The sequence below is a fragment of the Selaginella moellendorffii genome, unplaced genomic scaffold (assembly GCF_000143415.4).
Source record: "Selaginella moellendorffii unplaced genomic scaffold, v1.0 SELMOscaffold_11, whole genome shotgun sequence".
Taxonomy (NCBI): Eukaryota; Viridiplantae; Streptophyta; class Lycopodiopsida; order Selaginellales; family Selaginellaceae; genus Selaginella; species Selaginella moellendorffii.
The window spans coordinates 2,625,574-2,650,106 of NW_003314272.1; the positions used below are offsets into that span (position 1 = coordinate 2,625,574).

At 47.0% G+C, this 24,533-nt stretch overlaps 4 protein-coding genes and 1 long non-coding RNA gene across 5 annotated transcripts; 3 read left to right on the top strand and 2 right to left on the bottom strand.

Moving 5' to 3' along the window:
• The first annotated feature begins 303 nt into the window (after positions 1–303).
• On the top strand, positions 304–2,069 carry LOC9651451 (pyruvate dehydrogenase E1 component subunit alpha-3, chloroplastic). Its single transcript, XM_024674012.1, has 3 exons — positions 304–591; positions 701–1,481; positions 1,571–2,069. Exons 1-3 carry the CDS (start codon positions 343–345, stop codon positions 1,846–1,848), a joined length of 1,308 nt encoding a protein of 435 aa, XP_024529780.1. The 5' UTR covers positions 304–342; the 3' UTR covers positions 1,849–2,069.
• Positions 2,070–4,470: 2,401 nt separating this feature from the next.
• On the top strand, positions 4,471–6,426 carry LOC9659168 (L-gulonolactone oxidase 3). Its single transcript, XM_002968830.2, has 2 exons — positions 4,471–5,469; positions 5,527–6,426. The coding sequence occupies exons 1-2, from the start codon at positions 4,527–4,529 to the stop codon at positions 6,360–6,362; spliced, it is 1,779 nt and encodes a 592-aa protein (XP_002968876.2). The 5' UTR covers positions 4,471–4,526; the 3' UTR covers positions 6,363–6,426.
• Positions 6,427–6,444: 18 nt separating this feature from the next.
• On the bottom strand, positions 6,445–8,766 carry LOC9651453 (pentatricopeptide repeat-containing protein At4g02750). The gene has a single exon (XM_024673641.1). The coding sequence runs from the start codon at positions 8,764–8,766 to the stop codon at positions 6,445–6,447; it is 2,322 nt and encodes a 773-aa protein (XP_024529409.1).
• Positions 8,767–8,809: 43 nt separating this feature from the next.
• LOC9659169 (pentatricopeptide repeat-containing protein At4g02750) lies at positions 8,810–11,152 on the top strand. Its single transcript, XM_024673642.1, has one exon. It carries the CDS (start codon positions 8,810–8,812, stop codon positions 11,150–11,152), a length of 2,343 nt encoding a protein of 780 aa, XP_024529410.1.
• A 4,286-nt stretch (positions 11,153–15,438) lies between these two features.
• LOC112346025 lies at positions 15,439–16,050 on the bottom strand. The gene is made up of 2 exons (XR_002992250.1): positions 15,997–16,050; positions 15,439–15,908 (listed from the first exon to the last, which is right to left on the bottom strand). It is a non-coding gene; the product is annotated as an uncharacterized LOC112346025 (long non-coding RNA).
• Between the last annotated feature and the right edge of the window lie 8,483 nt (positions 16,051–24,533).

Genomic DNA, 24,533 nt, shown 5'->3' on the forward strand with positions numbered 1-24,533 from the left:
TACTCATAACTTCATAATTAATCTTTGAAAATCAAACGAAATAAAATAATCAAAAATATTTAAATAAACTTTATTTATTATTTTTCCTGTTGTAAATTTATTTGTAGAAATTATTTAATCTTTTTTTACTAACTATGAAACCCACATCTACGTCATCATTCTTCGCCAGGTGGCGCGCCTCACGCCCCAAATTTCCTGCCATTGGAATCTCAGCCGTTGCTTTGGCGGACGGCATCCACGACGCGGAATCGGCCACTCACATTTTATTTCGTTATATAATTTGGGGCAGGGCATCCAGCTGATTGAAAATACCCGAGCTCTTTCAGCTAGAGAGCTCCATCCATGGCGGCCTCCTCTCTTGCCTCGCGCGCTGTGGCGTCTCTCAGCCCATCCATCTCCACCGGCGCCAGCCGCGACGACGCCGGATCTTCCAGTGTGGTAGGCTTTCACAAAAGGAGCAGCGCGTTCACGGGCAGGAGGGTCAGGATTTCGAGCGGCCATGGATCCTCCGCCGCGCACGGCAGGAGAAGCTGCGTTGTCGCCGCCACAGCGGCCCCTGTCAAAGAATCTCCTCCAAAGATCGCTGATGCGGTGAGTCCCTCCCTCTATTTTCACCTTATTCTCGACATAGATCTGGCCATGCAGCAATGCATGGCGATCGGCTATGGATTCCTGACGAAATTCTCGCCTGTCTCCCCAGCTCGTGACGAGGGAGGAGGGATTGGAGCTCTACGAGGACATGATCCTCGGGCGCTGCTTCGAGGATATGTGCGCCCAGATGTACTACCGCTCCAAGATGTTTGGATTCGTCCATCTCTACAACGGGCAGGAGGCCGTGTCCACGGGATTCGTCAAGGCGCTCAAGAAGGACGACTACATTTGCAGCACTTACCGGGATCACGTCCACGCGCTGAGCAAAGGCGTCCCCGCCAGGCAAGTGATGAGCGAGCTCTTCGGCAAAGCCACTGGCTGCTGCCGCGGACAAGGTGGATCCATGCATATGTTCTCCAAGGAGCACAGGCTGCTGGGAGGATTTGCCTTCATCGGAGAGGGAATCCCCGTGGCGACTGGAGCAGCCTTCAACACCAAGTACTCGCGCGAAGTTCTCAAGGATCTCAGCGTGGACGCGGTGACGCTGGCGTTTTTCGGGGATGGAACTTGCAACAATGGCCAGTTCTTCGAGTGCTTGAACATGGCGGCGCTGTGGAAGCTCCCGATTGTCTACGTGGTGGAGAACAACCTCTGGGCGATCGGCATGGATCACTTTAGAGCTACGTCGGTGCCGGAGATCTGGAAGAAAGGAGAGGCTTTTGGCATGCCCGGAGTTCACGTCGACGGAATGGACGTGCTCAAAGTTCGCGAGGTGGCCAAGGAAGCCATTGCGAGGGCCCGGAGAGGTGACGGCCCGACGCTTGTCGAGTGTGAGACTTACCGGTATAGAGGCCATTCTCTCGCCGACCCGGACGAGCTCCGGAAGCCTGGTAAGTTTTGTTATTCTCTTCGTTTTTTGTGGAGTTTCTTCTTTGGTTCTTTCGAGGCTAAGCTTTTGCTCTTTTTTCTTTCTTTCCAGAGCAAAAGAACAAGTATGCTGTTCGCGATCCCATTGCTGCTTTCAAGAAGTACTTGCTGGAGAACGGACTGGCCAGTGAGGCGGACTTGAAAGCCATCGAGAAGAAGATCGACGAGATTGTGGAGGATGCCGTGGAGTTTGCGGACGCGTCGCCTCTTCCGCCTCGCAGCCAGCTCCTCGAGAACGTCTTTGCGGACCCCAGGGGCTTTGGTATCGGGCCAGATGGGAAATACAGGTGCGAGGATCCGGCCTTCACTGCTGGGACAGCGGAAGTATAAAACAAGGCGAGAAAATTTGGGACAACAGAGACAAAAACAACGGGGGGTTTTTTTATTAGCTTACAGTCCATTCCATTCCACGACAGCACAAAGGTATCAAACTACCATTTTAAAACTGTTCGGGAGTTTTGAATCGTCCCATCAAAACTGTCAAATAGAAGAGATATAGCCGATACTTTGCTCCTTTGGTTTGCAATAAAGAACACTTTGATTTTTCTATTCTTCTTTCGTGTCGAGACTGTATGGTCGGTGGGGCAATTCTCTTTGCATGAATTCTCTTCCAAAGTCATGACGGTCGTGGACGACATTTGTCAACTTCGTAGCTCAACCAACTGATTCTGCGTGCCTGACTTTGCTTTCTGTAAAAGTGAAACCAAAATCGTGAAAAGTAGCTGGAACAGCGAAGCTGCACGGCATACGTGACTGCTGCCTCCAAAGATCCAGCCGGCAGCGTTGCGTCGTTCGCGAGAGAGAGAGAGAACACAAGTATAATCTTTACATTCTCAATGAACTTCTCAAAAGGAATGAAATGTAAGGAAAAGCCGACAGTATCACTCCCATAAAAGTAAAGTGCAAAAGAGAAATGCCCTCTGTGAGCTGACGACCCGTCTTAAAGGTTTGATCAGTGAATTCAATCGAAATCACTCCGATACAAAGTTCGTAAAAGCGCAAGATTTAAAGACGCAAACTCGGTTGCACTGTGAAACTCCGCTCCACATAGAAGTCCGCCAGTTCCCAGAGACACTCTCTCCACTGGTTCAACCACCAGCTCAGATTTTTTTTCTTGATTTTCTAACAGACGCCAACAAGGACATCTGGGACGCACTTCGATGAGGGAGGTGGCAGGCCAGGGTCGTGGAGAGGGAGCTCCGTGACATGAAAATCCTAGCTAAGCAGGTACCATTCTTTCGCCTTGGCTCCGACTCGTTCAAGCGGGTGAGCACCTCGTGATCTAGCAGCCAAAGCCTCCGAGTTCATCATCCAGATGGCGATCAAGCCGGCGCCTTTGAATTACCGTCCGGACGCTGCCCGGGGTCTGCCGACTTGTCGAGAGACACCGAAGTCACCCCGATACTGCATTCATCAACGAGATGTGCATGAAGGCTTCCATGGCCTACAGGGATGGCGCGGCGTCGAGGCGTGCAGCGCTCAAGTACTTACTCCAGGACTATCTTCGGATGGAGTTTCTGGTTGATGCCAAGGACATCGTGAGCGAAAGCTGCTGGCTATGGTTGGAGTTTGAAATAAAGAAGGCTTTGGCGGAAGTGCCTACTTGCGGCAGCCACTGCACGTCGGCCTGGTTCATGTACAAAGGATATCTGCGCCAAAAACACCACCAAATGGATCAGTTCCACTGATGCAACCACGGACATATACCGGTCCACTCCTTCAATCCCTCTTTCGAAGTCGACAGCCACGACATGCGTCAAGCCTCTGTCCACGAGCAGATTCTCCAGCCTCAGGTCCCCGTGCACGGCACCGGGGAAATGACCGGATGCTGCAAGCACTTGCGAGCGAGGAGACAGACAGGCTGGAGTTCGGGTGATAGATCGCACAGCGTCCTGGAGATCTTGAACTCCATGAGCTCCATGAGCCACCGCCCGCTCAAAATCTCCGGAGCACAGCCATGCGAGGACCACTCAGCATGAACATTACTCCCGACTAGGCCAGAGCTTGCTTGTGTCCTCGGGCTTTGATCCTCTGGCAGCGAAGCTTTGCCAGCTTTGCTCGATTGCAAGTAGAGCTTTCCAGAGCTAAGCACCTCCACACCAACACCAGCGCAGTGAAGCTCCTGTAACGGATACGGGAGCCTCGCTGCTGCCAAGTCCAGCTCCACCGGTCCATGCCGCCTACGTCCTCCTGCAGAGATGCGAGCCTGTCCAGCGATATGCGAAAGGCCACCACCATCCGGCATAGAGCATCCATCTCCTCGAAGTTGCTTCTACGCACCATCAGGCCCATCTTGAGCGGCTCGATCACTGGACTGGAAGCATACGGCCGCGCCTGAGATCTTCAAGAGCGAACCTGAAACCTCCAGCAGGAAGACGGGGCAGCGCTCGCAGCGAACCATGACGTCTTCGCGCGGTTCGTTCACCTCCTTCACGTAGTACCTGGATCCGCCAACCGCCCTGGCCACTGGAAGTGAGAGCAGGAAACCAATGGACGCTTTCGTTACGCCTCAGCAAGCTTTAGTTCATGCCTTCACTTGCCCAGTCATAGCTCGGTCTTAACAAGTTTGCAAGTTGGCTGTGTAGTTTCATAATACGTCGGCAGGCCGCTTTTTAGGGTTTACAGAAACTCTTTTCCTTTATTGAGCATGAGCAAGGGGACATTGATCGCGTCGCAGGGCGAGTAACTGCTGCCAGTACTTTTTGGCTTAAAAAAATGGAGGGGAGTTTTTTATTCAGTCATGCAAAGCTCAAGCAGGCAACGACTTTCGAGGTACTTCTTTTCTTTGCTTGCTTTGCTCTGCCTTTAGCTTCTTGTCGTCGTTGTTGTTAACTTACGTTGGTCGTGGATTCCTTGTAATGCTACAGCTGTTTTCCAGATTTATTGCTTGCACAGAAGTTTCTCCCTTTAATTTTCTGTTTCTAGTTCCTCGGTGCCGATCATGCTTCTTGTTGAAATGCTTTTCCAATAGTCATTTGTGAAAACTCGGAAGATCCGAGTTTGAGACGATGAGCTGCAAGTTTTCTGTGCCAATGTTGCCTCCTGCTGCTGCGTTGCTCCTTTGGGTCCTCGCGACTAATGTCGTGCTTGCAGCTCCACTTTCTCCAGTTCGCTGCGATGTTGCAACCGGGGCGTGCATGGTTTTCAACGCATATGGAACTTGGCCGGACAGGAGCCTTTGCAAGGTAGGGGAAGTAGCGTTTCCTTCCACGGAGCAGGAGCTGGTTGATATAGTCGCACACGGTGTGAAGAACAGGATGAAGATGAAGGTTGTGAGCAATTCAGCTCACAGCATTCCCAAGTTCGCGTGTCCTGGAGGGACTTCTGGCCTTGTCATCAGCACGGCAAAATACTCCAGCAGAATAGTGGTGAGCGCGAGCTCCATGACTGTCACGGCGGACAGTGGTGTAGAGCTCTCGAGGCTTTTGCAGGAGATTGGAAGCCACGGCCTGGCTCTTCCTTCGTCGCCTTATTGGAACGGGATTTCGCTTGGAGGGCTGTTAAGCACAGGGTCTCATGGAAGCTCCTTGTTCGGGAAAGGAAGTGCCGTTCACGAGTATGTGAAAGCGATGACGATGGTCATTCCAGCGCCAGAGAAGGAAGGTTTTGCGAAAGTTGTCAAGATCACTGAGCAGGACGAAGATTTTATGAATGCTGCCAAGGTCTCACTCGGAGTTCTGGGAGTGATATCGCAGGTGACTTTGGCACTGCAGCCGATATTCAAGAGATCGGTGACGAAGTTTGAGGCCTCCGACGTGAATCTGGAGAAAGAGATTCTAGAGTTTGGGAAGAACCACGAGTTTGGAGACGTCTCTTGGATTCCATCGAAGTACAAACTCATCTACAGAGCAGACGACCGTGTTCCTGCGAGTACCAGCGGAGACGGCGTGAATGATTTCATTGGATTTCAACCGACGCTAGCCACTATAGTTGAAGCTCAAAGAGCTCTCGGTACGTACTGTTTCTGTTTGATAAAACAATAGCGACTCAGTACTCTTTTTCTTACAGAGGAAGCTTTCGAGATATCAGGTGACTCTCCTGGGAAGTGTGCCACTGGATTGGTGCAAACTCAAGCTCTTTTCACTACTGGGGAAGGCTTCAAGAAAAGCTCAGGTGGAGTTTTCACAGGCTACCCGGTCGTTGGTTTCCACCACAAGATCCAATCCTCCGGTGCCTGCCAGGCTTCAACCTCTAGACAACTCGTCTGTCCCTGGGATCCCACCGTGAGAGGCCTGTTCTACCATCAGACCACCGTCTCCATCTCGGTGGACAAGATCCAGGACTTCATCACCGACGTCAAGAAACTCAGAGCTCTAAATCCCGCCGCCCTGTGTGGAGTGGACCTCTACAATGGCTTCCTCATGCGCTACGTCCGAGCCTCGTCCGCATACCTGGGAAAGCAATCCGACGCAGTCGATGTGGACATAACTTACTACCGAGCTCGCAGCGGGAACACTCCCAGGCTGGACGAGGACGTGCTGGAAGAGGTGGAACAGATGGCCTTGTTCAAGTATGGAGGCCTCCCGCACTGGGGGAAGAACAGGAACATCGCGTTTGGGCCTCACACCGCTGCCAAGTATCCCAAGCTGCAAGAGTTCCTGGCGGTGAAGAGCAAGCTTGATCCGGATGGTTTCTTCTCGAGCGAGTGGTCCGACTTTGCGCTTGGAATCTCTGGTGGAAGTAGTAGTAATCTTCCACACTGTGCTCTAGAGGGAGTGTGTGTTTGCTCGCTCGACTCTCACTGCGCTCCCGAGAACTATTACTTTTGCAGGCCGGGGAGAGTTTACACGGATGCTCGCGTCTGCCGGTTTGTACCCCCGGGTCTCAAGAATGGGACCGCATAGAGAATGTTCCTGGAGAATCTTTTCCCCGAATAATCAAGTACGTAAGAATATTCTTGCATTGAAATATATTTCTCGCGCCAAACTAAACCCTAGAACAAAGGTTTGCGAGCAGCGCGTGCCCTCCGCCGCTCGCATCATCCAAGCTCGCCAGCGCCGCCACCGCATCGCCGCTACCCCCGCCGCCCCCAACCCTAGACGCGCCGGCAAGCAAGCTCCTCCACTCGAGCGCGTCCGGCGCGAAGGGCATATGGGCAAGCAGCTCCTCCGCGCACCACAGATGCCCCGATCTCGCGAAGAGATCCACCATACACGACCAATGCTGCTGGACAGGGGCGATCCCAAAATCCGCCGCCATGGACGCGAAGAGCGCGACGCCCAGGCCAACCCTACCCGCGTGGCTGGCGGCGGCGAGCGCCGAGACGAAGCTCGACGCATCGGGGCCGTCGGCCGCGGCGGCGCTGGCGGAGTAGAACACGTGGAGCGCATCGGCGGCGTGGCCGGTGGTGGCGAAGGCGGCCATCATCGCGTTGGCGGTCACGGTGTCGCGGTACGGCATCCTCTCGTACAGGTGGCGCGCTTGGGCCAGGTGGCCATTCCCCGTGTAGGCGGAGAGGATGCCATTCCAGGAGATTAGGTCGCGGTGGGGCGTTTGATCGAAGGCGCGCTTGGCGTGGGCGAGATGCCCGGCCGCGGCAAATGCGGCCACCATCATCGCCCAGGAGATGGGGTTTCGATCGGGGATGCGATCGAAGATGTGCTTGGCGTGCTCGATCCGGCCCAGCCGCGCGTGGGCGAGCAGAATCGCGTTCCAGGGATTAGGGTCGGGGTCGCCGGGGGGAATCGCGCAGGGGAGATCGTCGATGGTGTCGTCCAGGCGCCCGGCGAGCGAGAAGGAGATGAGGTCCCGCTGGGGCATCGCTTCGAACAGGGATTTTGAGCCCAGCGCCGCGAGGATCGTGTTCCAGGAGACGATGTCGCGCTGGGGCATCGCATCGAAGAATCGCTTTGCGTGGAGGAGATCGCCATGGCGGGCGTAGGCGAGGAGCATAGCATTGCAGCAGGCGAGATCGTGGACAGGGATTCGATCGAAGAGCTGCCTGGGCCGATCGAGGTCGCTGCCGTGCTGGGCGAGCGAGAAGAGGAGAAGTGTCCAGCTGATGAGGTCCCGGTGGGGCATTGCATCGAAGATGTGCCCCGCCTCCTCCAGCGGCGCCGCCAGGCTCTTGTTCTTCACTACCGCCGCCAGGAGCGTGTTCCAGCAGTAGAGATTGTGCTCCGGCATCGCCTCGTTCACGATTCTCCTTGCCTCCCACGGATCTCCATACTGCGCGATCGCTCCCACCATTGCTGCGCACGACACCAGATCGATCTCGGGCATCTCATCGAAGACTTGCCTCGCGCGGTGGAGATCGCCTTCCTGACCATACGCCGCCAGCATCGAGGTCCAAGAGATCAAGCTCCTCTCCGGCATCCAGCGGAAAACCTTCTCGCATTCCTCCACGCTCGCGATCCGTGCGAGCATTGCCAGCATGGAGTTCATTGACACCAGGTCGTGGGCTCCCATCGATTGAAAGATTCTCCTAGCAACGTCTGGATCCCCCTTCTGGGCATATGCGTTGAGCATCGCGTTGCATGAATGGAGCGTGTATAGAGGGATCTCGCCAAAGAATCTCAGCGCATCCTCTGGATTCACCTCTCGTGTATAGCCGCACAGCATCGTGTTCCACGACACTAGATCTCGGTGTGGCAAGAGCTCATCGAAGATTCGTTTCGCATCTGGGATATGCCCATTTCGAGCATATACCAGGAGCATGGCGTTTAGAGACACAAGAGTGTGTTGTGGGATCTCTTCATACAAGGCTCTAGCATCGCTCACGCTTCCATCTTGGGAATATGCTTCTAGCATTGCGGTTGACGATACCAAGTCTTTGAAGGGCATCTTATAAAAGACTGACTTGGCGTCGACAAGATACCCGCATTGGGCATATGCTTTGAGCATTGCTGTGCATGAAACGATATCCTTTTGGGGCATTTGATCGAAAAGAGCCTTTGCTCTGTCTATATGCCCGAGCTGGGCATAGCAGTGGAGCATGGAGGTCCACGAGATCAAAGTTCTCTGTGGCATGGCGTGGAAGATCTCTTCGGCCGCCTGGAGATTGATGTTCCCCCTGCGAATGTAGGCTGCGAGCATGAAATCCCAGGTGTGTGCGTTCTTGAGGGCCATGCCATCGAAGAGCTCTCGAGCTCCCTCGGCGCTCCCGCATCTCGCGAGCGTTTCAATGAGCCGGTTTGAGACGAGGAGATCGTTGCAGAGATTTAGATGCTGGCATTTGAGCTGGAGTCTTTTGGCGTCCGAGAGACTGCGGCAGGATTTGAGGAGCTGGAGGAGCTCGCTGCGCTCCATCAACTTTGACGCCTGCCATGAATGATCTTCATGGGATTTTGCAATGCAAGCCATAAAGGCATGCAGGACACTTGAGGAAGTCCGACAAGTTCATCGTCAACTTCATAGCGATGAACACAGCGTTTATGTTGCGAACTTGCTGATCAAGATGTACGGCCGGTATGGGAGCACCCAACTTGCTCGCGAGGTCTTCGACTCGATTCCTGACAAGGATGGCTTCTCCTGGAACCTCATGCTTGTGGCTTATGCCCAAAACCGGCAGCTTGACAAAGCGAGGAAAATCTTCTGTGAGATGCCAAGCCGGGATCAATTTTCCTGGACCACCATGCTGGTTGCTTACTCCAAGGACGAGAATATTGTAGAGGCACGAAGAATCTTTGAAAGCATGCCAAGCAAGGACGTGGTATCGTGGAATGCCATGTTGGTGGCTTATACCCAAGCTCGGCATCTTGACATGGCACAGGCCTTGTTTGACGCAATGCCTGAGTGGGATGCAACAACTTGGAACACCATGCTGACTGGATATTCCCTGCAAGGGAATCTGGTCAGAGCGGAGACAATATTCCAAGAGATGCCGGAGAAGGTCCTGGTATCGTGGACTGCTATGCTGACTGCATATGCCCAACACGGGCAGATTGGAAAATCAAAGGCATTGTTTGAAGAAATGCCTGCACGAAATCTTGTGACATGTAATGCCATGCTTGCATCGCTTTCAGAGGTGGTGGAAGCCAAGAAGCTTTTCGATAGCATGCAGGAGAGAGATCTTATGACATGGAACACATTACTTTCGGCATATGCCATGTCTGGGCATCTAGTTGATGCTCTAGAAATTTTTGATGCTATGCCTGGTCATAGCGTTGTTTCATATAATGCTTTAGTGAGTGCCTACGCAGAAAACAACCGCACGAAAGAAGCATATTCGATGTTCAGTACGATGCCCGCTTGGGACATGCTAACTTGGACGGCGATCCTCGTCGCAAATGCACAGAAAGGGGAAGTGGCAATAGCCGAGTGGCTGTTCACCTTTGCGCCATCAAGAGATCTCGTGATATGGAATGCCCTTCTAGCAGTATACTGCCAGCGTGGGCTGCTAGAAAAGGCGAAATCCAGTTTCGACAAGATGCCACAGCAAGACATCTACTCATGGAACTCTATGATCTCGGCATATGCCCAGAATGGACAAATGTTCGAAGCAATGCTTCTTTTCAAATCGATTCCAAGAGCCAATGTGGTAACCTCAAACACAATTCTCTCCATTCACGCACAAATCGGGAGCGTTGAAGAATCGAAGGCCGTGTTTGAGGCAATGCCGGAGTGGAATCTTGTGTCTCTAAACTCGATGATGTCCGGTTACGCCAGGAATGGCTCTTGGATCACCGAGGCCAAGGGACTGTTCGACTCAATGCAAGAGCACAGCCTCGTTACCTGGAACTCGATGCTAATGGTCTATGCCGTGAATGGTCTGGCCAGCGAAGCCAAGTTTCTGTTTGAGAAAATGATGCCGGACAGAGACATGATTTCCTGGACCTCGATGCTCACTGCGTTTTCCAACAGCGGTAAGATCGATCACGCCTTATGGTTTTTCGAAAACATGCCCAGGAGAGATCTTGTCGCGTGGAACGCAATGGTAGCGACCTATGCCCAACACGGTCATATCGACCAGGCCAAGAGCTTGTTCTTCGCAATGCCTGAGCACGACACGGAGTCCTGGGCGGCGCTTCTAACCGGGCTCGCGCAGCACGGCATCCTCGAGGAAGCCCAGAAGCTCTTCCACGACATGCCCGCTCGAACGCCTGGCTCATGGACGGCGCTCCTCGTTGCAAATGCCCGTGCCAATGACGAAAACGGTGGCTCTTGCCCAGAGAGAACCAAAGCGTTCTTCGATTGCATGCCTGACTGGAGCTTGGTGTCGTGGACGGCCATGCTTGGGATGTATGCTCTCAAGGGAGACATGGAGCTGATGGCGGAGATGTTTGGGGCTCTAAACCTGCAAGGCGCGATCGCCCACGGGACCTCCGACAGCGTCGCCTTTGTGAGCCTCCTGGTGGGATTCAGCCATCGTGGGGACGTGTACCGGAGCTGGAAGTGCTTCCGCTCGATGGTGTCCGACTTTGGATTGAGCCCCGGGAAGCAGCACTTTAGTTGCATGGTGGATGCACTGGGACGAGCTGGGTATCTGTGGGAGGCGCAAGAGCTCATAGCTTGCATGCCCGTGTTGCCGGATCCCCAGGACTGGACGAGCTTGCTGGCCGCTTGCAAGACTCATGGCGACTGCGAGGTTGGGACCTGGGCCGCCGAGGAAGCGCTCAAGGCAGAGTCTGGAAGCCATGGTGCTTCCTACGTGCTGCTCGCAAACTTGTTTAAGAGATCCATCAACAGACAGTGATAGAATGATTTCATTCCAAGATCTTATAGTTCCTGGAGATCCTTGTCAAGGATGTACTCCCACACTGTCCACCGCCTCGGCTCGAGACATCGTCGTTCTATCAGTGCCGAGGAAGGATTGGAAAGCCTCGGAGATTGGATCTGGAGTGAGGAAATTGGAAAGCCTTGGACGATCATCAGATCGATCGAGTTTCTTCTTCTTGGGCATGTCAATGTCCTCGTAGCCTACAAGCAAGCACACGCTAAGATCGAAGAAACAAAACAATCAAGAGAAACTCACCTCTTCTAGCGGTAGCAAGTGATCTTGGAGAACTTTGTTAATGGTAAACATGTTGATCGAATCCACCTTGAAAACGTCGAAGATCTTGTTTCCGGTGCAGAGGATCATCTTCGATCTTGGAGATTGTTGTCTCGGATGTAGCGCCACAAGCATTGCACAGCCTAATCCTCGAAAAGAAGAACAAGGAAAAGAATTTCTAGCTTAACATTCAACTAGAGCTTACTTCGTGTCTCCTGAGAATGTGATGCCCAGTGACCGCTCGAAGCTCCGGAGAGAGGCGAAAGGCCTTCAGGAAGCTATTGTTTCCAGGCGCCCCAGCTCTATCCGTCCCAGCAAGAGATCAATCGCAGATTCAGTGATCCGCCTACATATTGACCTGTCGCCAAAGGCACAGATATCACCCTTGACGAGCTACACAATCTTGGCAGGGCAGGGTTTGTGTTACAAGTTTTGAACGGACGACAACCTCAGGAGGATCTCAATCTCGATAACAAAGGAAGTCTTTACAAGGTAACAATTGGAATAGAACTTATATGTGTGAGTGGATTGGCAAACATCCCATCTACTTGTACTCAATTGATACAAAATGGACACCACATACATCAAGATTGTGCTGGTAATATTGTCAAACAAACAAGCACAAGACATCATCAATCTGCAAAATGAATGATATTTAGTGTTCAAAAGTTGAGTCAAAATCTTTATATAAACCTCAAACCAGAGTAACCAAAGTAGTATTTTAATATACACTTGATCAAACCAATGTATTTTTCCTCCAAATATAATTTATAGCTGATTCATAGGAGTAGTGCCTCTGATATATCTTTGTTGCGTGCATTATATAAACTTGTTTTTTTTTTATATCCCTACCCAACTAACCAGCTGACATATTTCATCTTTGAAAAATTATTGTTCACTAAACCTTGAAGACAAGATTACCCTATCTAACCATTCTTGCATGCAATCCACAATAAAAGGTATTTTTTGTCATCTTTGATCATTTCATGCCACCATTCTTTTGAAGCATGTCTTCACTTCTTTCTCTAATTTGGATTGTTGTTGTTCTTATCATCTAAATTATACTTGGCAGATAATGTTAAATCTTGGTGAAGAATAACAAAGGCCAACAAAGGACCAGTGGCCATTTAGCACAATAAACATTATTAGTCATAGGTTTGAGTAAGAGGACAAAATGTTATTTATTTCTACTTATACCAACTTTTAATCATAACTCTATAGAAAGCATGGTGGATGTGATCATTAAGAGAGAATGAAATGCTTATCTTGAGAACTCATCACAGATCGAGGAACACATTTTATTAATGAAACCATCAAAATTTTGACTTGAGAATTCATGATTAAGCACAAGGCTTCAACATTATATTACTCTCAAAGCAATAGTCAAATAGAGTTCACAAATAAGACAACCAAGAACATCCTTAAGAAAATCTTAAAAACAAATTAAAAAGATTGGGATGATTGCATCCATGATCCTTTATGGGCATATTGAATTACATACAAGATTTCAACAAATTTGACACCATTCAAACTTATTTATTGATTAAAAGCCTTAACACCACTTAAGTACAATATTCCTTCACTGTAAATGGCAGTACATTATGAGATCAACCAAGAAGAATCAATCAAAAGAAGACTAACAACAGTAAAAACACTTGACAAAGAAATACTACAAACAATTTAAACACTTAAAGCTATTTAAGCTCAAAGAAAAGCTAATGACAGAAAGAGAAGACTAAAGAAAAGTGAAGAATTCAAGATCAATGATCAAATACTTTAATTTCGAGGAAATATTGAGAAAATTGACTTCAAAGTGAAGTCAAGATGAGAAGGACCATTCTTCATCCAAGAATTGAAAAACTTCGAGAATGGCAACAATCGCAACACTGGATGGCAAACATTTCTAAACCATCAACCTCAACAAGCTCAAGAAATACTAATTGTACAACTCAAATGTCATTAACAACAACTTTGAAAGGAATGAAGATTTCAACTTTGAAGTTCATGAATGAAACATCAAGAGCATGAAGATCAAAAAATCAAAACTATGAAAACTTAAACTCAAGAATTCAACACATTCAAGGTTTACAAAGTTTAAGCTCAAGAACTCAACACAATCAAGAAACATAAAACTTAAGTTCAAAAATTAAACAAAAAAAGATTTTAAAAAATCAAGCTCAAGAAAGTAACATGAAGAAAAACAATAATTTAAAAAACTTCAACCAAAAACAAGACTTAGAGATCAATAAATCTCTCAAGACTTATCAACAAACATGCCAAAGACCAACATGAAGGATTTGAACTCAATGCTCTAATCTCCAAGCACTGAGATCAAGCAATGGGGAAGCAACGTAAAATTACAATATACCCTCTCACAAAGGAGCTCATCTTCAAACCAACAATGGTGAGTCCAAAGAGCATAAATCTTCTCTTCACCTATAATCCAACATGGAAGAGGACAAGGGCACTTGATGATTGGCTACTTGAGGTCAGACTCTACAAGTTCTTTTGCATCATGGAAAAAGAGTACAAGATTGACATCATGAAGAAAATGCTCCTAGCTTTTCAAGAAGAAATGGTGTGTGCCCAAGAACACAAATATATCTTTACCAAGGACTACATTACATGGGTATTCAAGCTTTCAATTGGCAAAAAGTAAGGCACAAATAAAAAGGATGCCGCCAAGATGTATCAAGATCTTCAAGAATTACAATTTCGGAAGCTCACTTCAAATGAATAATATCACTGACTAAGTGAAGCCAAGGCTCAAGTTCTCATCTCAACTCTTGAAATGCACAAGTTGAGTAGCTCCATCAACAACTCAATAAGTTCAAGGTTAAACTTGTAGGAAATCCAGCATTAACAAAGCTAATTGACACAATGGAGCAATAGAAGCCTCGATATAAAGTTCCATTTAGTCATGGGAGAGTAAAACACAATAAATTAACCATGCATTTAAGCATTTTCTTAATAGTTAGGATTATAACCTTGACACTCAAAATTACCATTTTGATAGTCAAGACTCAGGAAGAAGTCCATGTAAGAGTAGTTAAGGGGGAAAGTTAACACTCAACCTCTATCCCTATCTCTATTATACTCCAACTTATTACCAATGCACATCCATTTACTCAAGATTTAGAATATTTTAGTGATGTCAAGTTTATCTTTACTCATAACCACTTGCATGAACCTTTTTTGGGGCACAAATTAGTTTCTAATTAATTAATGTGTTTGTTAGCATATTCCAAGGTGAGAAATATAATGCCAACACAAGATCAATGACATCAAAAGCCCTCTTGTTTTCTGTAACCACAACAACAAACTATCATAACTAGTTTTTTACCAAATTCTCTCTCACAAATTCCACCAAAAGGTCTTCTAATTTTCAACATAGCGTTCCTGGTAAGAACTTGTACTTTCTGACTAGTTTAAATGACTGCAGGTGCCTTTGTATGAGAGGCCCAATAAGAATACCCAGCTGGCTGGTAGTGATGACTTTGAACTGGATCCAACAAGGTGCAGAGGCCATAAAAGATTTCTATCAAGAGCACGTTAAGGAACCTACTCGTGATTAATATCAGACACTCCTAATTAGTAATGTTTTCAGCTCTTGTCTATCAGGGATGACCTCTTCAAGACATTTCGAAAGCGTCTCAAAGGATCAGCAGAAGTAGGAGACGTTCGATTAACTGCAAAATCTTTGAGCAGGTTCCTTGAAGTTCCTTTTCCACTATTTGTGTTTTTCTTTATCTGTTCTCATATCTCTTCAGGATGTTGAAGGCATTTCCTGAGCAAACAAGTGGCAGTTGTCTTCCTAGCGATGGAACAGAGCACAAATGATGGAGATAATGATGAGCAGGTTTGGTTTAAAGTTGTGGCTGCTTCTTCACTATTCTCTGTTTGCAGATGCGAGGAGTTGACACATCCACTTTAAAGTCTTCTTGTTGGAGAACTTGCGAGGGCTGAAGCTAAAACTTGACATTGAAACATGCGTAAGCTTTTGCAGTTGATAAAGAAGATTACTTTTGCCTTTTGTGTTCCGCATGCTGGAATTAAATCAATTACTGCGAGCCAACTAGCTTAACTTTGCCATTTTGCCACGCCGAAGAGATATCGAGCTTGCGATGCTCACTTGACTACACGTCCCGGCACGTAAAGGCTGTTCCAGCTCCGAAAGTTACAACACCAGTGATTTACTTCACCGACTTGACTGACTAGGTACCACGGAGAGAAAGATTGGCTTCCGTGGAAGATGGACAAGTTCCTCTCGTGGCCGAGGACAGTGCCAGTCCCAAGTCGCAGTAGCAGATCAGGCTCCAGAGCACCTTCTCCAAAGCCAACCAAAAGGCTTGAAAGTGCAGCTTGCGTGCTTCACAGAAACATATTCCGTTAGAAAAGCTACCAAAACTAGACGACCTCATAGTGCCGGGGTAAAACTTGAGGTACTCGAGCCCGGATCCTGAAAATAAGAGTCCACATACGAGAGTTAGATCCGGGCCTGGAAACACTGATCGATGGCTGGCACCCAGGAGGGACAAGTATCTCACCACTCGGTTGGATCCCTTGGGCTGGAGATGCCGGCTGAAGGCCGTGGCGTATTCGACCACGATGACCCGGCCGAGCGCTTGCATTACCTGCCTGGGCGCTGCCTTCTCATTCTTACGTAAACCCTAGTAGCACGAAACAAGAAAGGCTCGGCCTTTCCTCTTCCTAGAGCATTTGCTCGTGAAACGCGCGTTGAACAAGGTAGAGGTCGATGTGATACACGGCTTGAGCTTGGGGAGGGACAGGTTGATTGCCAAAGATCCAATTTGCGGGAATACGTACTTGATACGGTGGCATTCCTTGAGCTGTGCAGGGCTGATCTCCAGCATCAAAGCCCACGATCCTCTGCGTATCAAATTGGTGCTCCCACATCGAATCCAGGGAAGAACGGAGCAGCAAGTAGTAGTCTGGTCCAAAGGAATAGCAGGCCCGGCGCACGATAGCAGCATTGGGGTGAGCGCATGAGTACACGCAACACACCATGCGATCCGGGCCATTACCCCAGAACTTCAGCGCGATCACAAACCGGCATGATGGCAACGCGAAATACTCCTCGCATTTGCAGAAAACAAGCGCGATCACAAATGGCACAACGGCAACTTGAAATCTTCTGCACCTGCGGAGAACGCCCTGAAGCGACTGACTTGTGGCAACTTCCACAAAGCCAGATGGTGCATCAACAGTACCATCTGGCTGCTGCGTGCGGATCGTGACGTCGGGCTCCCTCCTCACGTTTGGTGCAATGTTGATGGTATCCCCTCCATGAGCTCGTATGCGTGCTGCTCCGTGAGTCAGGCATCCTATCACTGCTTGCGCTATCAGCTGGTGGTCTAGATAAGGCATCAGAAAGAGAAAGGGCAAGGAGAATGCAGAGATACGCGACGATCAAGAAGACACACTAGCTTCCATAGCTGGAGCGTGAAGGAAGCGAGCCCCAATTACATTCTGCCATCTGTAAAGTACCGTGAAAGACCAAGTCAAGAAGGGTCAAAACTTTTTCCCGCCACGATCGCTAGGGCTAAGAGATTGTAGATTCGCTGCTGCTGCATTTTTTGTCCAACGCAGTAAGTAAAGATCTCTGTTAGAACTGGAGAAAGTGAGCGATACTTAGTTTCTTCGCGATTGCTGAGAGAACATCTGAGAATTCGATTCATGGTCTTCGCCTTTGAAGGATCTGCAATGATTAAGCTCAGTGATTTCACAATTCCGACTACACTTCGAGGTTCTTGAAAGGTGCGGCACTTCATCACAACAGTTACCAGGGCTGGGGTCGTTCTTCCATCAAACAGAGCAAGCAAGGAGCGATTCGCAATGGCAAGGAGCGAGCAAATGGAAGCGTACAGTCAGTTCTGGAGCCTCACACTGGGATTTGCAGCGCACAGTGAAGCTCGACATCGTCAACAGATATCCTGTCCAAGTTCTTCTCCAGAAGCCCAAGGTCTCCTCCCCCGACAGTGGCAAGCTTAATCTGATAACTCGGGATGCCAATTCTGTCACACATCTCTCCACCAAGTGCCACACCAGTCACTGGGATCTCCCGCTCCGCCAAGAAAGCCAGAGTCTCCGGCACCTCCTCTCCAAAAGACACAGCGTTAGCACTCGTAGCCACGGCACCACCATCACCGCCACCACCGCCGACGATCTCGTACACCACGGCCGCAGATGTATGAGCTCGGGACAAACGAGATAATGTCGGCTGCGAGATTGCCGAGAACGATATATATCCATTCAAGAAAACATTCAAGATATCTACTGTGTGATTTAGATATCTCAATTTCATTTCAAGGAAAGCTAGCAAGCCAAACCAAAACTAGACGAAGAACCAGTTTCACAGACAACGGCATCCGTATGCAGCCTGGATAATGTAGAGATCCAATATCAGGTTGTCTCCCTTGTCCCGGATCTCTGGAAGCCCAAGGTCTCCTCCCTCAAGAACTTTCGCAGCGGCAAGTTTAATCTGGTAACTCGGGATGCCAATTCTGTCACACCTCTCTCCACCGAGTCCCACACCAGTCACTGGGATCTCCCGCTCCGCCAGGAAAGCCAGAGTCTCCGGGAACAGCGCCTCATCTCCAAAGGACACAGCGCTAGCACTTGTAACCATGGCACCACCCTCGCCGCCACCACTGCCGACGATCTCGTAGACCACGGCCACCATCCGGTTGCCCGGCCCGGGGTAGAACTTCAGCACCAAGAGGTACTGGAGCTTTGAGCCCGGCTCCTGAATGTAAGAGTCCACATACGAGAGAAGCTCCGGCAAGGTCTGGTACTCTCCGACGCTCACAAAGATCCGGGGCGGCCATGGAATCACAGATCGATGGCTGGCACCCAGGGACAAGTATCTCACCACTCGGTTGGATCCCTTGGGCTGGAATGGCCAGGGGATGCCAACGGCCGGCTGGAGCGCAATGCTAACCTGTGACATGACTATGGCGTACCTCAGATTGGTGTACCCAGCGTCCACCACGATGACCCGGCCGTGGCGGAAGATACACTTGGAGAAGAGCTTGCATACTTGCATCCGAACATTCGAACGCAACCGGATTCGAACGGGTATCGAACGTTTAATACCCGTTTAGCTTTTTTTTGAACGGGTATAATGGTTTTCAGTTTTTTTCGAACCCTGATTTTACGGTTTTTTTCGAACATGAACCCTAATCCTAAGTAAAAGAAAGCATATTCTTTAGGGTTTTTAAAAATATTCTTGGTGTTTAAACGCCGTTTTAAACGCCGTATTATACGCGCGTTTTAAACGGCGTTTTTTATTAATCGTACCCGTTCGAATGCAAGTATGAGAGCTTGTAGCGCTCGCAATACCTGTCAAATTTGTCCATGCTCCAGTTGGTGCCGAGTGTAAGCTCTGGGCGCTTGTTGAAGGCCTCCCAGTCGAGATCGTCGCGGTACTGCGCCTTGTACTCGAGTGCCGCCACTGCCCGCATTAGCTTGTCCATGAAAGTCATCTTTGCTATAAACCCTAAACACGGACTAGGGTTTATAACGCATTCTTGAGAGCGGCAACGCGATCCAGGCCAGATGCGGGCTGTCGCCGGGCGCTGATCAGAGGATGAGAATTCGATTCATGGTTTCGAGAGAGGTCCTCACGCTGAGATTTCGTGAACCAAGAGACTATGCTACAAATGTTTGAGGTTCTTGGAAGGTGCGACCGCAGCTCCGCGACAAGTTCCTGCTGTTCAAAAGAAGAGATCATGTCGACACTGCATCACCTATAAGAAACGAGGGTGGGGTCGTTCTTCCATCAGACAGAGCAACCAAGCAGCGATTCGCAATGGCGAGGAGCGAGCAAATGGAAGCATATAGTCAGTTCTGGAGCCTCACACTGGGATTTGCAGCGCCCTTCGCTCGCAAGGCCGCAGTCAAGCTCGACATCTTCAACATCGTGTCCAAGTTCTCGTCGGAGCAAGGAGCCACTCTGGACGAGACCATCCAGGAGCTACGGATCAAGCACGATGCAGATAGCATCCAGGCCGAGAGGCTGTTCCGACTCCTCAGGTTTCTCGCTCAAGTTTCACCTCGGCACTACGAGGTCGTCTAGTTTTGGTAGCTTTTCTAACAGAATATGTTTCTGTGAAGCACGCAAGCTGCACTCTCAAGCCTTTTGGTTGGCTTTGGAGAAGGTGCTCTGGAGCCTGATCTGCTACTGCGACTTGGGACTGGCACTGTCCTCGGCCACGAGAGGAACTTGTCCATCTTCCACTGAAGCCAATCTTGCTCTCCGTGGTACCTAGTCAGTCACGTCGGTGAAGTAAATTACTGGTGTTGTAACTTTCGGAGCTGGAACGGCCTTGACGTGCCGGGACGTGTAGTCAAGTGAGCATCGCAAGCTCGATATCTCTTCGGTAGTGAACCTCGTGGCAAAATGGCAAAGTTAATCTCGTTGGCTCGCAGTAATTGATTTAATTCCAGCGTTGCACTGCGGAACACAAAAGGCAAACGTAATCTTCTTTATCAACTGCAAAAGCTTACGCACGTTTCAATGTCAAGTTTTAGCTTCAGCCCTCGCAAGTTCTCCAACAACAAGACTTTAAAGTGGATGTGTCAACTCCTCGTATCTGCAAACAGAGAACAGTGAAGAAGCAGCCACAACTTTAAACCAGACCTGCTCATCATTATCTCCATCATTTGCGCTCTGTTCCATCGCTAGGAAGAGGACTACCACTTGTTTGCTCAGGAAATGCCTTCAACATCCTGAAGAGACGTGAGAACAGATAAAGAAAAACACAAATAGTGGAAAAAGTAACTTCAAGGAACCTGCTCAAAGATTCTGCAGTTAATCGAACGTCTCCTACTTCAGCTGATCCTTGGAGATGCTTTTGAAATGTCTTGACGAGGTCATCCCTGATAGACAAGAGCTGAAAACGTTAGTGTCTGATATTAATCACGAGCAAAATTTACCACTTCCTCAACGTGCTCTTGGTAGAAATCTTTTATGGCCTCTGCACCTTGTTGGATCCAGTTCAAAGTCGTCACTACCAGCTAGCTGGGTATTCTTATTGGGCCTCTCATACAAAGGCAACTGCAATCACTTAAGCTAGTCAGGAAGTACAAGTTCTTACATGCACTCATTTGATGTTGCTGAGATTTGCACCTAAGCACCAAACGACCCATCTCAATTTCTTCGTCCATCCAATCTCGTTTGGACATGATTTCTTTCGGTACTTAAGCGACATACAGCCGGGCCTTCACGTCATAGTAAACATTCTATACACGAAAAACTAATTAAACCATGGATTGATTAGCACGACTCTACTTACAGGAGGTAAAGCGTAATTTCTTTCGAGTTGCATCGTAGACACTTGTCGAAGCAGCACACAGAACTTGCCTTCCTACTCCTAGGTACACCTGATCAGAAATGCAGGAAACATGAAAGAGAACTTTTCTTGACAGAGTGCAATACCTGAGTCAGCAGTACTGCAAGCTGCTCCTGAATGATTCTAAGCATCGTTATGCTCTCGGTAATTCGACACGACGCATCATACACCAGCTTTTGAGTCGCAGAGCTTTCGGAGATTAAGGCACGAATCATGCAGGCCAAGCCTTCCACAAAGGCGTGAGGACCTCTCTCCAGACCATGAATCGAATTCTCATCATGTCAGCTCCCTGTGACAAAATTCCTATTGACCGCAGGAACATAAAGAAGAAAAACAAGGAGCAAACCTGACATTTCGATCAATGATCGATGCTCACGAAGCCCCAAACGTCTCAAGAAAGATGGAAGAGAGCTCCATGGCCAGATTGCCATGGCAGGAGATTGTAGATGCCACAGCTACGGGGATTGTGGCAATTTGGCAACGGCAAATTGCTTGCGGGCTCTCTTGAATGCCAATGCCCGCTAGACTGCCGCATATTCTTGGAATCAAGAGCCATTTACATTCTTCGAGTCTTTTGGAGAAGCCATCTACCAGGTAGAAATAAAAGCCTTTCTCTTGACTGATTTTACTTCCATCGCAAAATGCCGCTTTCTTACAATCAATTACATTACGGCTATGTTTCAATTGTTGTCTCGCCATCTTAGCTCGGGCCAGCCTATTCCATTCGCAACATAGAAAGGATTCTATCGCTATAACATTAGATTTGGGCCAGATTTTGATGTTAAGTTCCTATACACTTTGAGATCATTGTTTCATCAATACTTCGACAATGTTATGAATGTGATTTTCAAAGTTTTAATTTCGACAAGGATAATACTTGTTAATCAATGTTTAATTGCCTCAGTGAAAGGATCTGCTTCACCTGGAACATAGCTCTGGGGGCATATTCCAGCACTGGGAATCTTGCCTGGGCCGGAATCTCACGCTTCCGAATCCACATGATTCCAGCAATTTTTTCCATCCAGCTTTCGTTCTCTGGTACCGCTGGCTCCCCGACAGGAACATCATATCAAGCTGCAAGTGTAACTCCTTGCCTTCGTCCATGACCATTGGATGTGCTGCCACATAGTCCTGAGGTTCCATTCCATGAGCTTCCACAAATGCACTAGAGTCGCCCGGCCGCTTGATGGCAGCATCTACATGTTGCCACAAGAGCTGAGTGACTTCAGACATGCAGAAGGAGAGAATGCCAGAAGTCAACGGCCTACGGTCAACAGAAGCTAGTTGTTTTATAAACTCAAACTCTTTTAACAATGTATATTAAAATAATATTAGATTTTTTTTGCTTCCATTTTGAATATTGATTTTGGCATTGGGATCCTAGATGCTCTAAGATTATTCTTATTTCATTTTGTACTCCTGCCCCTTCGCTCCTTAGGCTGTACATTTAAAAATTGTTCCATACTCTTGTCTTTTGTTCCTTGAGTTGTATGTTTGAGAATATTTTATGCTTTAGTTCCTTTAGTTCTTCACTCTTTGCTTGTATATTCAAAAAGTTTATAGTTCAGTACTTTTATTCAGTGGCCCAAGATTTTGAAACTTGAGTTCCATTATATTACATATATCCAAAGGTTTAAGTTTTGCTCTATGGTTATCCTAGGTGAAAACCATATATGCTACATTTGATATTAAAGGATAAATCTTAACAAATACTATTAAATGAGATGTGGTAACTAATTTCATTACATACACAAAGATGAAGATGATGATCTAAATGGGTATATATTTGATTACTATGGCTTTGCATATGTCCTTTAGGTATGAATTTTAGTAATTTTTTTCTTACTATATTGTGTGAGCTTTCACTTGGGCTCATAAGATGGATTTGAGATATATTATTTGCACAAGTTTACATTTGGACATGTGAGTGCACATTAGCAACTTAAGGTTACACTTCAGTTAATAGGATTATTATTGGCCTATTGGTGGTTACCATAAACGATTCTATGTTACTATGGATAAAAAGTAAGCCTTGCTATAAGTGGCAAATATGTTGGTATATAGTTGTTTAGCATGACATTAGTGGATCCTTCTTAGACATGATTATGAGTGGATCAATTAAGATTATAAGGATTAGTCTATTAGTTCAAGTAATCATTGCCGTACTCTCTCATAAACTTAAGCAAGCTTGAAGTCTAATCAAGTTGAAACTGGAAAAAGAGTTATTAAGGACGAAGGAACAAATATGTAAATCATTTTTTTTTATTCAAAAGATGATTAGCAACAAGAAGTGATCTCATTGCTTCATGGCAAACTTCAAGGATATATTTCTGTTGTGCTACTCTAATTTTGTACATTTCCATAAACCATTTACACTTATCTTTTTAAATACCAACTTATCCATAACTAGCTCTGGGAACATTAAAAGGACTCTACTACTTAGTTTGCCATGGCTTCCTTTTCTATAAACTTTCTAACTGTTATATAGTCTAACATAGGCAATTCTATATTTTAGACTCTTTATGGCACTATAGTTAATAATAGTAACACTTTTGAGCACCCACTTGATTCTCCATTTTTGACTTACATAACCACTCTTGGCTATACTCACATGATTTTCACCTTTTATTATATAGTGATTTATAATAGAATAATTATGAAGTGGAACCTAAACCCTTTATATGCTACAAACGACATGTCCAAGGATAATGGAGTGGAACCCAAGTTTAATGGCTTTAAGCCACTAAATGAAAGTAAGGAGCTAAACTCCCAAATTTGTAACTGAGGAGCAAAAGAACCAAAGTATGGAGTGATTCATGAGGGTTTAGCCAAAAGTGAATGGACAGGAGCATGGAGTAATGTAGGAATAGTTTTAAAGCATTTAACATCCCAATGTTAAGATTAACACATAAAATAGAGCAAAATAGAGTGTAAATAATGAGTTCCATTCAATTTTTTCCCACTCTTAAAAGTACATAGTAGCAAAGATCAATTATGATGCCTTTAACAAGGAGTTGTTTAGAATTATAAACCCTTTTGAATTTTAGTATCATTTTTCTTGAAGTTTCTCTTTATATAATCATTATCTACAGTGATCATAAAACCTTCCAATATTTCTATTTGATATATATCCTTAATAGTGTCCTAAATCACTATCCATTTTCAGTTTGTAATTATGTATTACTTAAGGAAAATAAATGGTGCTTTTACTTAATATAAATTAAGAAATTTCACTTAAGATTTTGACTCAGGCTTTTGAAGTTAAGAAAATTGCATGAGTGCACAAAATAATCAATGACATATTTTTATTATGCATTCAAGATGAGATTTAGCATATTCTTCCTATTATACTTTGTATTTTGACTTTACACAAAATTGCATTTCCACTTATTATAGTATTGTGCAAAGCCAAATCCTTTTCTATAATCTTCTCTTGGGATTAAAAGTTTTATTGTCTTTCATTTATTTTATATTTACATAAATTTGCAATTGAGATTCAAGATTTGTATAGTAATATTGACAAATAGAATAGAAGAAAGGTGAGAAAGAGTAAGTTATATATTTCCTTAAGATATCTTTATGAAATTTAAGATAATTTATCATATTTTTGCAAAGCCTAATATTGAAGATGAAGAATATCCCAAAAAATTTCAAATAAAAACTATATTTTTCCATGTAAAGATAAGAATTAGTTATGATATCTTATGATA

Excerpts from the sequence above, each read along its gene's own strand:
- LOC9651451 (XM_024674012.1), top strand. The coding sequence starts at position 343 with ATGGCGGCCTCCTCTCTTGCCTCGCGCGCTGTGGCGTCTCTCAGCCCA. Across the intron at positions 592-700 it reads CTCCAAAGATCGCTGATGCG|CTCGTGACGAGGGAGGAGGG; the intron begins GTGAGTCCCTCC and ends CTGTCTCCCCAG. Across the intron at positions 1,482-1,570 it reads GGACGAGCTCCGGAAGCCTG|AGCAAAAGAACAAGTATGCT; the intron begins GTAAGTTTTGTT and ends CTTTCTTTCCAG.
- LOC9659168 (XM_002968830.2), top strand. The coding sequence starts at position 4,527 with ATGAGCTGCAAGTTTTCTGTGCCAATGTTGCCTCCTGCTGCTGCGTTG. Across the intron at positions 5,470-5,526 it reads TGAAGCTCAAAGAGCTCTCG|AGGAAGCTTTCGAGATATCA; the intron begins GTACGTACTGTT and ends TTTTTCTTACAG.
- LOC9651453 (XM_024673641.1), bottom strand. The coding sequence starts at position 8,766 with ATGGAGCGCAGCGAGCTCCTCCAGCTCCTCAAATCCTGCCGCAGTCTC.
- LOC9659169 (XM_024673642.1), top strand. The coding sequence starts at position 8,810 with ATGCAAGCCATAAAGGCATGCAGGACACTTGAGGAAGTCCGACAAGTT.